We start from the raw sequence: 14,711 nt of genomic DNA, 5'->3' as shown, positions 1-14,711 counted from the left end.
GGGCTGGGGCCAGGCAGGTATGCAGCAAATCCAGGTTAGCTCATTAGGGACCTCAGAGTCACAGGGGAAGAGGCTGTATCCTGGGAGTCCAGGGAGATTTTCTGGAGCAGCCAGACTGGGAGCTTGCCCTTGATGACTGGGGAGGAGTAGAGGTGGATTCTGGTATTCTTTGTCTGTCAGTCACTTAGGGTATAGACATTCTTCTGCTAAGATTAGGTCCCCCTCGCACTGTGCTGTGGGCTGCTCTTAGGCCTTTACCATTTTTTAGTAATTGCCAGGTTGTTTGAAGTTGCCCTAAACATAGGCCATTTTGATCCAAGTCATTAGGATCCTGAGCCGAGAGCAACGGTATACAGGAAGGAGAACATTCAGAAGCAATGGTGATGGGGCCACCACTCCCCTGAGCTGTGCCCCCTGCAGCTAGAGAGGGGATTGGGCAGCCCCAAAGTGGCCTCTCACTCGAGGCCCCCAGGCTTTGGGTAAATGAAAAATTCTCCCCTATTCAAAGGCCAAAGGCCTTTGAGTTTCTGTCCTTTTATCTCACCTCTGAGGCCAGTGGTTAGGAGGAGAAAGAGGCTGATGGCTATACTTGGGCAGGTCAGGGAGTTCCCAGGTAGTGTTTTATGCAAAGAGAGTACACAGGCAGGGGACAGCCCTGTGGTGGGATGAGAGGAGGTAGGATCTGGGGTCTGGCTGACCAGTGGTGACAGGAGGCAGGGGTTCCATGAGCCTAACAGCTCTGAAGCCAAGGGCTTCCGATCAAATTCTTGCTCTACCACGTACAAGTTGACCTCAAATGAGTTACTTAACCCCTCCATGCTTCAGTTTCTTTGCCCTTGAAAGGAATAATAATGCTCACCTTGTAGGGTTGCTGTGAGATAATGCAGATAGAGGGTTTAGCACAGTACCTGGGGCTCAACACATATCCATAAATAGTAGCTTGAAAAAAATAAACCACTTTCCTTTTAAGCTCATAAATCTAAGGAAAGTTTAATCAAAGCCCCAAACTAGTATTCTCTATGTACTACCCCTCTGGAGAGGGGTCACCCCTAATGTGAAACAGAGCTGAGGGAGTAGGGGTATCCATAAATATCATGACCAGAATGACTGAGGACAGGATGTCCAGATGCCAGGGCCTCACTTGCCCCCAGCAAGGCCGACAGGCTAGAGGGAGCCATCACACAGGTGTGGTTGTGGTCATCTTCCACATTAGGCTGTGTCGCTGGGCCTCAGCTAAGAGAGTGATCCTTTACCAACGGCTCTTTCCCAACATGCTTACATTTATACTGTTTTAATCCCAACATTACTTTCATGCCAGAGACACTGGATGCAACAAACAAGCTGTTTTATTTCCCGTCCTAAAACCCACTGTGATTTACTGGCCGGCTCTGGTGTAATCCCATTTTTTTACTCATGAAAGAGAGGGCAGCTGTTTACACAGCTCTGTGGGGTGAGGTCTGCCTGGCAGATGTGGCCTGGGTAGCTGTACACATGTGCTGCCTTGGGCATTTCCCCCCTTAAAGCTTTCAATTGATTATTTTTATTCCTACTTTTTACTCCATGAAAAATGTAAATAAGTTTGTAATAACAGATGCTCTTTTATAAGAATTACTTTTATGCTTCAATTAAAAATTTCTCAATACCCATATGAAAGGGTGTGAAATTATTACCTCCAATAAAGTTTCCTATTGCCTCCCTCTTCAGAAGCACCTTTCATCAGAGCAGATCAAAGTACATCCGAAGCACTAATTAACTGAGACTCAGAACCATCTGTGAGGAAGGGCAGTCCCTACAGTCTCACTTGCTGATAAGGCAGACCAGAGCAGAGAGGTTGATTCATTTAACCAAAGGTCACACAGGACAGGAGAGCTGAGGGGCCTTACTCACAGCTCCAGGACCAGACAGCCCAGAGATGCAAGGCCAGGGAACGGGGAGGCAAGCCTGCCCATAGCTCACCGACTGGTGAGGGGCTGCTGAGGAAATGCTCATTCTTCTGTTTTTCCCTTGACTGGGAGAAGTGGGGGCAGCAATGGGTGGCAGGCAGTGATAGAGGCTCCAGAGAAGGTTCAGGCGCAACCGGAGATCTTTCCCCCAGAGCCTGGTACTGGTGGGCCCTTCCAGTCACACATGGCCTTGGCCACAGAAAGCCCTGGGGAATGGTGGCAGTACCCATCTGCCTGTGGACAGGGTCTTTTGCTAGGCAGAATGTCAAGTGACAGGAAGCCCACCCCGTACTAGTTCTGCCACCAGTACTTGAGGTGTGGGACCTCAGTAATGGCAGCATGCAGGAGGCAAAATCACGAGGCCTGCCTAAGCGGAAAATGGCAAAATGTACTCTCTATCCTCTCGAAAGTTTGGAAGGAAAGTGTTTGAGAGAGCAGCTTTCTATCAGTTCATGACATGGTTCTGAGGACCGTTGCTCAGGCTCACCCAGAAGGAAAGGACAGCCTGCAGGGTCACAGGCAGTTGGTGCTACACAGCCCTGCCTTCCTTGGGTGCTGGGAGGGGCTGATGGGCAGAGACCCCAGAAGGCTCACAAGCTGGGAAGGGAAGCCCCAGGAGCAGTGGCAGGTACTCTGTCCAAAGTGAGCCATCTGCCAACACAGAACCCCAGGTTATGGCTCCTCTTGGGCGCAAGTTGTTAACAGCTGCAGCCTCTAAAGGCCAGTTTCTTTTTGCTTCAGTGCCCAATGCAGACCTTGAGCCTTCCAGAGGCCTTGGACTTAGACCCTTGGTAGGGAGGACAATAGTGATGGGCAGTGGGACACAATCTCAGAGGTGGCTCTGCCCTGACAGGTCCTCATGTCTGCATCACGGGACACACTTCTGAAAGCACTCTGCCTTCTAAGAGCTCCTTTAATTTCTAGAGCAACCCTGAGACACTGCATGGGGGGATTATTATGCCAACTTCTCAGAAAGGGATTAATTTACATGTCATCACTCACCTGGTTAGTGGCCAAGCCAGGACGCAACTCCAGGCCTGACCCCTAAGCCAGAGTGCAGTGCTGCTCCAACAGGCAGGAACCTGATAGGTTATTTGCTGATATCTTCGGGGTGTACAACCAGGGAGGTACTGAGGGGGTTGCCCTGAGCCCTACCTGCATCATCAGCTGTCGAAAAACTAGGCTTCTCCCATGGTGGTCCTCTGGGTATGTGTATGTCTTAGGGGCAGTTGTATTGCTCGTGAAGACCTTGGTGAGTCTACCTGGGGATTTTCTGGGACAGGAAGTGGAGTAGGGCCCAGCCCTGTTTAAATCTCACGTAATTCCCCATTCCATTCCACCAGGTCCCATTACCTCATTAGCAGACCAGCAGGGTTACCTAGGGCAGTAAGACAGCGAGTCATGTAGAGACACAGGTTCTCAGGAGGTGGAAGATGCTTGTGAGTAGAAAGGAAAGGGGTAGAGGGCTTTATCCAAAGAATACTGTGGTTTGGGTGGCAGACTGTAACACAGCTATAGACTTATTCTGAGACAGCCAAGCTGTTCATTTGTATCCCTGTTATTCATACCTCCAGATCTTCTCCACCCATCTAAGTCACTGTGCCCTTCAAAACTTGCTCTCTGAGGCACCATTTCTGTGGTCCCAGTACACCCTGGGGTCCCCTTCTGTGATGACATTTGCTATCAAAACTGAAGTTTTATATCATCCTTGGGATTTGGATCTCTCTGATTGTCCCTCACCATCATTTAATGTCTGCATTCTTCCCTATGTCGTGCTTCTGGTCTCCTTGGTTAAGGCAGCCTCCGCGGGCCTTGCACAGAGTGACAGCACCACAATTATGGGCGATGTGTGCGCAGAGAGACACACCCATGACTGATATGTAACAAGCATATGCCCCTACCTGCCGCTGCCGATGGATGGAAATGCAATGGATTTCAGCTTCTTATCATCAGCCAGGGCCAAGCAGTTTTTCACTGTCTTTTCCAGAAGTTCTTCACATTTGTCTGCACCCCAGACTGGACTATTACAGTGGATCACAAACTTGGCAGGCAGGCCGTGACCTGCGCTTACGGCAGCTAGTGGTGGGGGGATGAAACAGAAATAGTGAGCTCTGGTTCACTACAAAGCACAAGATGCCAAACACAGACCCACTCCCCTGCCACCATACATCTTCCTGGGCCCTCCAATGGCCTGTGTCTGAGGAGTTCCACAGCTGTCTGCTGCGTTGTGATTCCAATGTGAGCTCGAGCCAAGAACTGCTCATCATTTAGTCTTTTCACTTGAAGAGGGGAGCCAAGCCAAGCCACACCCTTGGAAAGTTGGCATTACAATATGTCACCACCAGGAATTTTGACCAAGTTCGTAGTAAGCCTTTCTCCACTCTCAGAAAGCTTACACAGTTCTCCCAGAGGCAGAGCCTTACCCATCTAACTCAACTGAACACAAACTCAACTAAACATGTCAGAACATCTGCAGCCTTAAAATAATTGTTTTGGGTTTCCAACCCTTCTTCTTTAAGTCGACTGGTGTGCTAATTATCGACTTGCACACCAATATGATGTATTTGTCTCTACTATGATGTATTCTCTAAATCTCCCAGACCCAATTCAGGACAAAGCTACCAGGAAAGCAACTGCTTTAAATGATCTGCTAAGCAAACTGACCAGCATCTCCGCTGCCATTGTCTTCTCCCTGCTGAAGATGGCCTCACTGTGTGAATAACTGATCCTGTTTGTGGCAGAATTAGCTTAGTTTTTAAGGAACTGTTTTTTCTTTTCCTAGAAGAGAAAAGGGGCCCCTTTCCAGCTATACATCTCCACCAAAAAGACTTGCCTTTCCCTTGCCAGATCTAAGGACACAGGCCTGGGGTCTGCCACAAACTGCAAAGTACCATGTCTCCCACAGCATGTTCCAGAATCCCCGTCCATAGATGCTCTGCAAAGAAGGTTTTGGGGGCACTGGGTTTAGGGGGTGCTGCATGCTATGCTGCTATACAGGAGCACATTAGAGTCTCCATACCACTGCTAAAGTAAAACATCCAAACTTTTTGTATTTGGTTGCGTATTTCTGAAACCCATTTTTTTTTTTTTTTAATGGAATATCTTTACAAGGGGTATGTGTTGTTATGGTCATGTGGTAGATACTGGAGAAGGAGCGATTTGTGGGTAGTGTCTCATGGTACAGTAGAAACAGCTCAGTCACAGGGCATGAATTTGAGTCCTGGCTCTGCTTTGTGATTGGGCTTGAGAACTCTAGGCTGACCTACAAAAACCTGACATTACGGCATTGAATTAAACCAGTGGGTTTATCCCCATGAGAAGTCATGGCTAAACTACGCATAGAAAAGGACTGGAAAGAAACATTAACAGTGACTATCTTTGCACAGTGGAACAGGAATATGTTTTATTTGCCTCTTTATACTTTCAAAATTATTTTAAAGCAGTTTCTAAAGTAGCTTTAAAATAAAAAAGAAAAGTGTTATTGAAACAAGCAAAAGTATCTTGAACCATGCTACACCTAATGGGTTTGCATCTGCTGTGGCTGAGGTTTCCCACAGAGTTTGGTACATGGCAGCACCAGGCTGCCTCCTACCAGGCCTTGTGCCAAGGGCTACCAGCAGTACTCAAGCTGGAACCCTGATGGGAAGAGACCCACAGGCTGGTCAAACAGGTGTTTTAAAGGGACTGGTGAAAGGCCAGCTGCCCCTGGCTAGGTAGTTAAAACTGTGTATGCCTTCCCTTGTACAGTGTGGGACTTTGGTGGTACTGCCTGGAAGAACTTTATAATTAGTGCCCTGTATGTCATGCCCCTTGCAGGCAAAAGAGAAGTGGCAGAGCAGAGGTCAAAGGCACAGATCAGCAAAGGGAATCCTTCTGGATCCTGAGACTAGCCTGAAAGGGGTGTCATTTGTCACTAGGAATAGAGTGGCAAGGCCTGGTGGACCCTCCAAGAGAGAGCTTATGCGAAAATTATCAATGTCCAACTTTAGTTAAGATTCATTTTTAAAACGGAGGATTTAAAAGACAGGATAGGCATTGGAATTGGGTAGTAAGAAGAGAAAACCAGAGCCCAAAGTGAGGAAATGGGTGATCTGTCCTCACACAGTTGGTGGTGGAGCCGGGCCTCCCCACTGACTCAACTCTCAGGTCCTCAGGAGGTCCTCTGTCCTGTATACCCCAAATGACCACCTAAATTCAGGCCTGAAGCAGTAAGAAGTACCCTGCCTCCAGGTCTTAGCAATAATTCTCCCCACATCAGATGCCAAGTTGTTTTCTTCCCCTTATACCAGGGAAGGTGTAATTGGCAAATGAGAAATGTGTATTTATACGTTTCCTATTACAAACATGGATGGCTGAAGATTTTTAATTAGCATCTCTCACCAGCAGTTTTGCAAATGGCTCAGTATCACTCCCTCTCAGCTCTTAGATGTACCAAACTCAGCTCCTATAATTTCTTAAAATTTGAGATCTAGACATCAAACATATAGGAGCTATTTTAAGTAATAAAAAAATTCAAAGGTGATTTTCCCAGACAACCTGCATGTGATGAAACTCTAAGTTATAAAGCTACAGGCTGTCCTTGGCCTCCGTCTTGAAGATGCGGCTATATTGCCATGCACCTCTAAATTCTAAGCCATCTCACAAAATGGTTTTCCTAATACTGCATGTGCCACAACCAAATAAGCACGGTGGCTTTCACACCTCACCTCCAGCTACTTCCAAGGGCCCGTTCTTTTTCCGGAGTTCCAGGACAGCTTCCACAAACTCCTTGCCACCTTTCTTCTCCAGCGTGTTTCCTAGACAAGGACAGGGTGGGGTCAGGTTGCCATTCTGTGTCTCTGGCACACACAGACACTTAGCATGTCAGGTGATTACATACTTCAAATGATCTATTAAATTTCCATCAGGCTGCAAAACAGGAACTAAGCCTTGGCTGAGTTAGTAAAGTAAAATTGAGAAGGGCTTGTCATCACCAGTTACTACACTCACATTGCTGCTTCATCTGGCTGTCTCTGCTGCCCCTTATTTGGGTCTGACTCAGGGTGATCACGGATGTGACAGAGATGTGAAAGAGACAGGAGATGCTTGTTTTTTTTTTGCAGACATGCTTGTCCTGGATGCTTTTCACTGGCATGAGATACCAGCTGGTACTGGTTTCCAAGACTAATGCCTGCCTTGGGTTTTCTTCTCTGTCTCTGGGGAGAACCCCCAAGTAAGGAGGTTTCAGCAGCATACAATGCTCCCATCGAGAGGCCAGCTCTCCTCCTGGCAGTAGGCCTAGAAGGAAGTGTTCATACTTGGCCACCTTTTTGGACCAGCATTATTACCATGCTTAGTTCCTGTTTTGCAGCTTTGGTCTCATATGCAAATACAAAATAAAAATGGCCTCAGACGGTATTTTCTTAATTACACTAATGATTCAGAATTGTTTTCAGTAAAGAAGGGCAACATCAGAAGCAGAGCTTAAAGATTAATCTGTATGCTATAAAAAGCTTGGAAAGGAGGATGTCTAACTGCTCAGGACCAGATTCTTTAATAAAAGCCAATGGAGGTTGGGAGCAATGTATTTTCTTCAATTAGGGCACTTGCTAAGTAATTAATTTCTGCTGTGAAAACCAAGTTCCCAAACAAGATCACCAACACCTATGAGAACTCTGAGTTGATACTCATGTGGGATAGCAAGTGGCAATCAAAGTTAGCAACAAGATCAGCCTTTCAAGTTTGGCTAAAATGGGGTCTGAGTCTTCCTTAAGCTCTGATTCCTCAGTTTTGCACATTTTAAAGTACTTTTCCTCACAGGAGGACAAAATACTCCCCTTAAGATTCACATTTGTCTTGGAAAATTCCAGGTGCACCTGGCACAGTTCTGGTACGGGACGGTCAAGGTATATCGGAATGCACCAGCCCAAATTCTCTTTGGAGTCACCCTGCGATGATTAGGACTAATTATCTTAGTGAAACTTGCCTCCTTTGAATGTTTATTCTGCAGGGGTGAACTAACCCCAGGAGGTGTCTGGGAAGAAGAGGAAACAACTTGGGCCTTGTCCCAAATACAAACCAGGGCTAATGGCTAGGACTGGGCCTGTACCCACCCGCTGTAGGAAACCTGGGGTGTACAGATAAATATGACCAGCAGCCACAGCCCAGGGGAGCTCACAGCTGTGTCTGAGAGAGGGTGGTACAAACTTAGCATCCTTGAGGTAGGATTTTGTGTTACTCTTCATGATCTCAGACTGCCCTCCTGCCTTTACCTGTCCTGAAAAGCAGCACAGACTTTAAATGGCAGAGTGAGAATGTCACACTTTTTGCTGCTGCATGTTTCTAGTAAAGTCAGCATCCGAGGTGGCAGCTGAATGGACCATGCACTGGAGGAAGCAGGCTGGGGGCTTAGAGCCCAACTCCACCACCACAAAGTGGATGCAACCCAGGCAAGTGAGACCCCAATACAGGTTCACCTAAACTATCCCTGCAGCTGAGAAAAAGGAATCTGGAGCCAGAACCAGCTGGATTCCACACACTGCTGCCCCGGGGCCCAGTCTAGCCTTCACGCTTAAACCCATTCTCCAGCTTGAGGCAGGGCAACAAAAACACTGGAGGCTGGACTAGTTAGGGTTCTCATTCTTTATTAAATTTAACTCTTTGGTGAGAACTGAGAAATTTGAAAGGTAAAATATCGTTTTTACTTTATCATGATTACCAACTCCTTTCTAAAATATTTAAGAAAATGGGCTGATTTATAATTAAAGGTATTTTATCTTAGGAAGAGTGTTTAAAAATTTTACTTATAAATATTGCTTTAATTAAAAGTGAAATTTCCAAGTTAAAATACACTTAAATGCATTTCCCAAACTTAAAAACTGAACCCTAGATTGCAGGCAATCAACCCAGTCAGGACTTGACTCCTACACACACATATGTATGCACATGTTCATGTAGACACACGTGTACTTTTTAACAAGAAACAGGCCCATTTTCAACCATATTGTCAACACTCTTATTGTAAGACTCTTGCTTTTGAGGCTTAACTCCAGGGTTAATCATAAAGCAATTGGCTTATTTGCCCCCAAGCATAAACATGTGTTACTCCCATGAGAACAAGAACATTATTTCATGCTTAGAAAGCAGGCATAAGTATCAGTGTTCAAAACAGCCTAAGCGAAAATTTAGGCTTGGACAAATGTCAGGCTAGGCCTGTGGTCTATTTCACTGTTAGAAAGAACTTTTGATGGGTAAAAGTTAATCACTGGGGCTAAGCATTCCTGCACTCGGATTCCTTCTTCCAGCAGTCTCGGGACTTCACACCAAATATGAGAAATGGAGTGATTACTAGCTTCCTCTTTTCTCCTCTCACACATCAAGGTGGGAGCTGGAACCAATTGAGGCCATGTAGGAATCTGGTTTAGCATTGGCATTGTAAAAGATATCTGGGGTCAGTACTGGTTTGGACTGGTCCGCTGGGCAGAAAAAGCCCTGCGGGGCTTTGGAAGACTGGGTTCTGATCTGGCAGTCTTTCTGCCTTGGCCAGTTGGGATGTCTGAAGCTGCTGAAGATTTCTGCAGGTGTGACACTGTCGGTGAGTGATGTGTGCCAGGGTCCTGGGCAAGCTTTTGGACCCAGGTTGCTCCTGTGGCTTGGAAGCTAATAATTCCCCACCCTGTGCTTATCAATGGGTTGTAGGCAAACATGTCAGAGGAAAAGCATTAGCACCATCCTTATTCCAAAGAGATCTATTCCAGTCACAATTCAGGAAGGACTGGGCTCTGCTGGGTGGCACAGTTGGGTCTGCCTGTTATTCCCCCAAGGCTTCAGCCCTGTCTCAAAGCTGCAACTCTGCTTCCTGGCATGGCTAATCCTGCTGGGCACGGCCTTCCTCAGCCTGCAGCAGGCAGGTCAACTTTCTCTTCTCCCTGGACCTGGGTAAGATACTTTTGCCTAGGAAGTTGCGTAATTCCCATTTCACCAAATGTCCTGGATGGCAGGATGAAGCCAGGCCTTAGTAACTCCCAGCTATGACAAAGACAAGCCCTTAGTTATTTATTTTTCTCTAAATAAGCACTTCCCTCCCATCAAATGTTCATTTGGTTAAAAAAGGAAGCATCTTTCTCTTAAGCTGCCTGACTTTGGAGCTCTTTAACTCCTCCAAAGTCTTGTGAAAGGGGAGTTTAATTGCCTACAGCCCCATTTCATTTTGGCCTGGCAGACTTGGCAAATTCTGACTTTCCATCCAGTTTGTCTTTCCATCCATGTCCAAAATCCAAAATACCCAGGAGAGTGGTTAGTCCAAATTGCAGTGGCTGGGGAAGACTGAACTAGCAGTCTTTGCTAGTGATGCCAAGCAGAGCCGGGCAGCCAGAGATTGTGAGCTACTGCACATCTAGCATCCAGGACCCTTGTGAAAATCCCGATCTCCTCATCCTTCCAGATGACTTCACTGTCTGCTGACTGGAAATGTAACCATTCACTTTGGAAGCTGGTATTTGAATCCACACTCAGAGTGCTGCTCTCAGGACCAGCACATCTACTATAAAAATCATATATACACATGAGTGATACCTTACAGCAGGCACCAATCATGAGCCAGGCTTTACAAAACAAGGTGCTTTGCTTACATTTAATGTAATTCCCATCATTCCCATTACTTTATAGATAGGGCGCCTGAAGCACTGAGGAGTGAAGTGACTTGCCCAGGCCCCATGATCAGTAAATGGTGACAGTAGGACTCCAGTTCCTTCCACCTAGCTCCAAAGCTGTGCTTTTTTCTATCACACGTGGGTGCCGCCTCCTCAGACAGGCCCCTCAGTGTGTTCTTAAAGCAGGATACTGTTTGATTCTCCTGCCAGGAATCTGCAGCCTCGGGATATGGCATCTCAAGTGCCCTCTGTCTTGGCCACCCTCAGCTATTTAGCACACCAGGAATCAACCTACAATGCCTTATCAGCTGCCAGGGGAAAGGAAGGTGCTTTCTGGGTCTAGGATGATGTTTCTTATGAGTAGTCTAAGGATACCATGTCAGATTGAGGTGATTTTCATGCACCTGAAGTCTGAGAACCCTAAGTGTGGGCAAGCATTTGGAAAGGGTCCTCCTTGTGCACCTGAGGCTTTAAGGCCATTTTCAGGAACAAGCGTGCTTCTGACATGGAGACAGATTGGCAGGGGTTGCGGGGGTGGGGGTGGTGACCTGTGCACAGGCATCTGTGTTTGTCTGCTCTTCAGAGTGCATGGAGGTGGTCTTGGATGCCACTCGGTCCATGTGACTGTATTGTTCCTGCAGCTGAAATCATCTGTGAACCCAGTCTCCAACAAAGCTGTGCCTTGTGGGGCAGGTGAAGAAATGATTCTGCTGAACCAGTTTTCAAACCAGAAATGTCCATTTCTGAGCTGCATCAGCCAGGATGCATCACATCCTGGCTGACAGCTAGCTTTATTACTCAGGTTCACAACCCAGGGACAGGAGACCTTGGGAAGGTCAGGACAGCTGGAAGTGTGAAATGAATGCAGCCCTGCATAGCTGTCAAAGGATCAAGCTGTCTGCAGCGGCCGACTGACCATGCACACACACACTCGGCAGCACCCGGCTAGGCATTACCTACTTCACCACCGATGTAGAAGTCAGTGTTTGTCGGGTGAACGACAGCATCACTGTCGATCGAGGCAATGTCAGCCTGTACAACTTGCAACTATAACAGGTAAACAAATGTATATCAACTGTGTTGGACCGAGACCCACGCACAGGCACATTTACTAACGCCCCAATGGCAGGGCTGGCCTACCTGGTCGATTCCAACATATGAGCCCAAGGGGCAATCAGTCCACGCAGTGTGCGCACATGTGGATGGGGGTGAGGACAGGAGGAGGAGGAATATCAAATGTGACATGTTTAAATTAAACATTTGAATGACAAGTCCAAAAAAAGAGAAACACACACATGAGATCATTTCCAAAGGTTAAAAGAAATAAAATGAATGCCCCGTTTCACTTCGCAAAAGCCTATAAAGTTGGCATCCCACTGAGAAGGCTACTAAAACATGGCATCTGTTTAAAAAAAAAAAAAAGTGGACCATCAGGCCAACCAAAACAACAAGTTTCTCCATTCTGTCTGCAGCAGTCAACTTGCAGGCTTTGATTTTTATTCTTGTGACATTTACCATTTTGTCTACCTTCAAGGGATTTCTCTTGAAAACCCAGAAAACAGTATTGATATATGTAGAGGATTGCCTTTATTTTTTCCCCTCAACATATGGGCTGATCTCTATCAATATTTTTCCAGGCCCATCTCTTACTCTAGCGTGTCTTATATTTACAGTTTAATTTTTTTGTTGTTTTTTTACAGACAGGGTCTTGCTGTTGCCCAGGCTGGAGTGCAGTGGCACAATCATAGGTCACTGCAGCTTCGAACTCCTGGGCCTAAGCAATCCTCCTGCCTCAGCCTCTCGAGCGAGTAGCTGAGACTACAGGCACGTATCACCAAGCCCAGCTAAGTTTTTGACTTTTTGTAGAGATGAGGTCTATCTTACCCAGGTTGGCCTCCAACTCCTGGCCTCACTCAATCCTCCTGCCTCAGTCTCCAAAAATGCTGGAGTTACAGGTGTGAGCCACTGCACCTGGCCTTTGTATTTTAGTATAAAATGTGCTTTGGATAGAATCCTTGCTTTTTCTAGCTTGTGGTTTTTTGTTTTGTTTTGTTTTTTGAGTATCTGTATAAGGCAGTTGGAAAAGAAGTTCAAGCTGGACACTCTTGAGTCCAGTCCTCATGTTTTCAGCCCACTGTTACACCCAGTTCGTGTGGGTCAGGCCTGGGCCCATGGAATGAGTGTATCTCCCAGTAAGGAAGTCTGCTATCTGACAAAAACAGCGGAAGCTGAGAGCTCAAGGGATACAAAATAGATTGCACTTGAGGGTTAGGAAGGAGGCTACATCTGTGTGCCTATTTCCCCTGGCAAGCCTCTACTTCGAAGAGCAGCAGAGGAGCCCTGTCGTGCCATTGAGCTGACACTGCCACATATGCAAAGATAAAGCCATAGAGGCAGGACACCTTAAGGTGCACCTCTCAGCCTGCCCTGTACCATCCACCGTCTTGAACAGGGAGACACCATGGCTCTGGGGCAGTTTTCCTCTGTAAGAACTCGCTTGGAGATATTGCCCTTCTGTTTAATACCATCCTCTAGTCAAATAATTCATGAAGGTGGCATTCAGTCATATACTGTTTTCAGTTCTAAAAAAAAGTTGAAGTGATGGTAGTAAATTGTGGGTTAAAGACAGCTTAATAGCATACTGATGTGGCTTGTCTTCTCTTTCAAGCTTTGTCATTTCTAATTAAGGTTTAAATGGAGAAACTATCATTTTGTAGTTACCTGAGATTTTTCAGTTCTAAAGTAAAAACAAAAAAAAACAAACAAAAACCAACACGTTTAAAAATCCCTCCCCAAGTAACCAGCAGTCAGTTTGATCATTATGGAAGAGAATTCAGATGGCAATATATTTGCAACTGAGGAGAGAATAGCCAATCACACTTAATAAAACAGACCGTTTACACTTGGAATGGCCTGGAGTAAGTCGATATTCAGTGTCTACACTCAAATATCAATCTTGGATTTGGAAATTTGGCTTGACCACTGTAAAGTCTGGGAAGATGAAACGCCTAAATTCTGGGTTCCATAACTTTTCATCTGACAGCTGGTGGTGCCGAACCCCGTCCCCAATTACCTAGGTCATCTTTAAGGTCAATGTCAGCATTGGTAGGATTGATTATGGCCTCCACCTCAAAGCCGGCTAAATTACTGATTTCACTGTGAATAAGGTTCAGCTGCAAAGAAAAGCATGAGGTGGGAAATAACAGGAGAGCTGGGAAGTCTCAGAGAAGGAGCCTTGGGATACAGGTAAAGGGCAGTGGACACTCCAAGTGCACGAGGCACAAAAGGGAAGCAGGGAGTTGCTGGCTCAAATGAACCCATTTCAAACATAAGACTCAAATGCTGCTCGGGATGCGGGAGCAAGCAAACTAGAATGAATGTTCAGAGCATGTGGGTGATGCCTGGAGCAAAAGGAAGCACAAGCCACATTCGACCAGGAGATCAACTTTCCTTTAAAGGGACTTGTGATCTGGGGGCCAAAGTAAGGCAGCTATCAGGACCTAGAATGAGTACTCATTGCTGAGGGTGGGGGCTGGTGTGACTGTCCTCATCCTTGAGTGCTGGGCTGGTGCTAACATCCTACCTGGCTTGGGCAAACCCCTAAGGGCTCTGCCATTGTCTTCCAAGTGACTATGGGTCCTTAAGGCTGTCCCCATCACTGTGACTGCTGGCTGGCTTCCCTGCCCTGCTCAGGGTGGCAAGAAGTGAGAACAGTCTGTTGCTTAGTAACATCTAATTTACGTGTTCATTAGTCATGTAATGCTGAAGTTCCCTGGTGAAACCCAGGGGAGGAAAGTTCTCCAGCAAGACAATGTGTCTTTTAAATGGTTTTCACCTTGTTGGTCAGGTTGCTCTGAGACTCAATGGGTGGCTTATTGAGCATTTTCCTTAAGTGTTATATCCAACCAATGAATTTGTTCTTTCTGAAGAGCCACTGAATGGGTGTACCCCAGCCACTGTTACTCTGTTACAATGGCAACCCTGCATCTGAGTATTTGAGGAATCCCGAGCTTGAAATTCTGTCAGAGGGGCAAGGAGAATTAATGGGCCTAGGACTGCTGTTCTGGGTCCTACTATTCCCCTTGCTTTTCTTTAGGTACAAGCACCTGCAGGAAAGCTTGCTTTTGCACATGCTCTC

The 14,711-nt window shown here is 46.5% G+C and overlaps 1 protein-coding gene and 1 long non-coding RNA gene across 12 annotated transcripts in view; one reads left to right on the top strand and one right to left on the bottom strand.

Annotated features, from left to right (window-relative positions):
• Window positions 1–3,845, top strand: part of PITX1-AS1 (PITX1 antisense RNA 1) — a 233,434-nt gene extending 229,589 nt beyond the window's left edge. For all 7 annotated transcript variants that reach the window (XR_011624663.1, XR_011624664.1, XR_011624666.1 and 4 more), the window contains one exon: window positions 3,518–3,845. This is a non-coding gene — a long non-coding RNA (PITX1 antisense RNA 1). The remainder of the gene's footprint in view (window positions 1–3,517) is intronic.
• The window catches only part of LOC105467125 (macroH2A.1 histone), a 65,357-nt gene that overhangs the window by 4,984 nt on the left and 45,662 nt on the right, over window positions 1–14,711 (bottom strand). For 3 of the 5 annotated variants that reach the window (XM_011716535.2, XM_011716537.2, XM_071098428.1), the window contains exons 6-8: window positions 13,647–13,746; window positions 6,650–6,739; window positions 3,845–4,019 (exon numbers count right to left, since the gene is read on the bottom strand). In XM_011716535.2, the coding sequence (XP_011714837.1) occupies window positions 3,845–4,019; window positions 6,650–6,739; window positions 13,647–13,746 (365 nt within the window). Of the gene's footprint in view, window positions 1–3,844; window positions 4,020–6,649; window positions 6,740–11,529; window positions 11,621–13,646; window positions 13,747–14,711 lie in introns of all 5 variants that reach the window. The other 2 variants (XM_011716538.2, XM_024788295.2) reach the window with 1 other exon arrangement.

Source organism: Macaca nemestrina, chromosome 6, assembly GCF_043159975.1.
Source record: "Macaca nemestrina isolate mMacNem1 chromosome 6, mMacNem.hap1, whole genome shotgun sequence".
Classification (NCBI taxonomy): domain Eukaryota; kingdom Metazoa; phylum Chordata; class Mammalia; order Primates; family Cercopithecidae; genus Macaca; species Macaca nemestrina.
The sequence above is the reverse complement of the archived record's forward strand: the minus strand, read 5'-3'. Positions and strand labels throughout refer to the sequence as shown.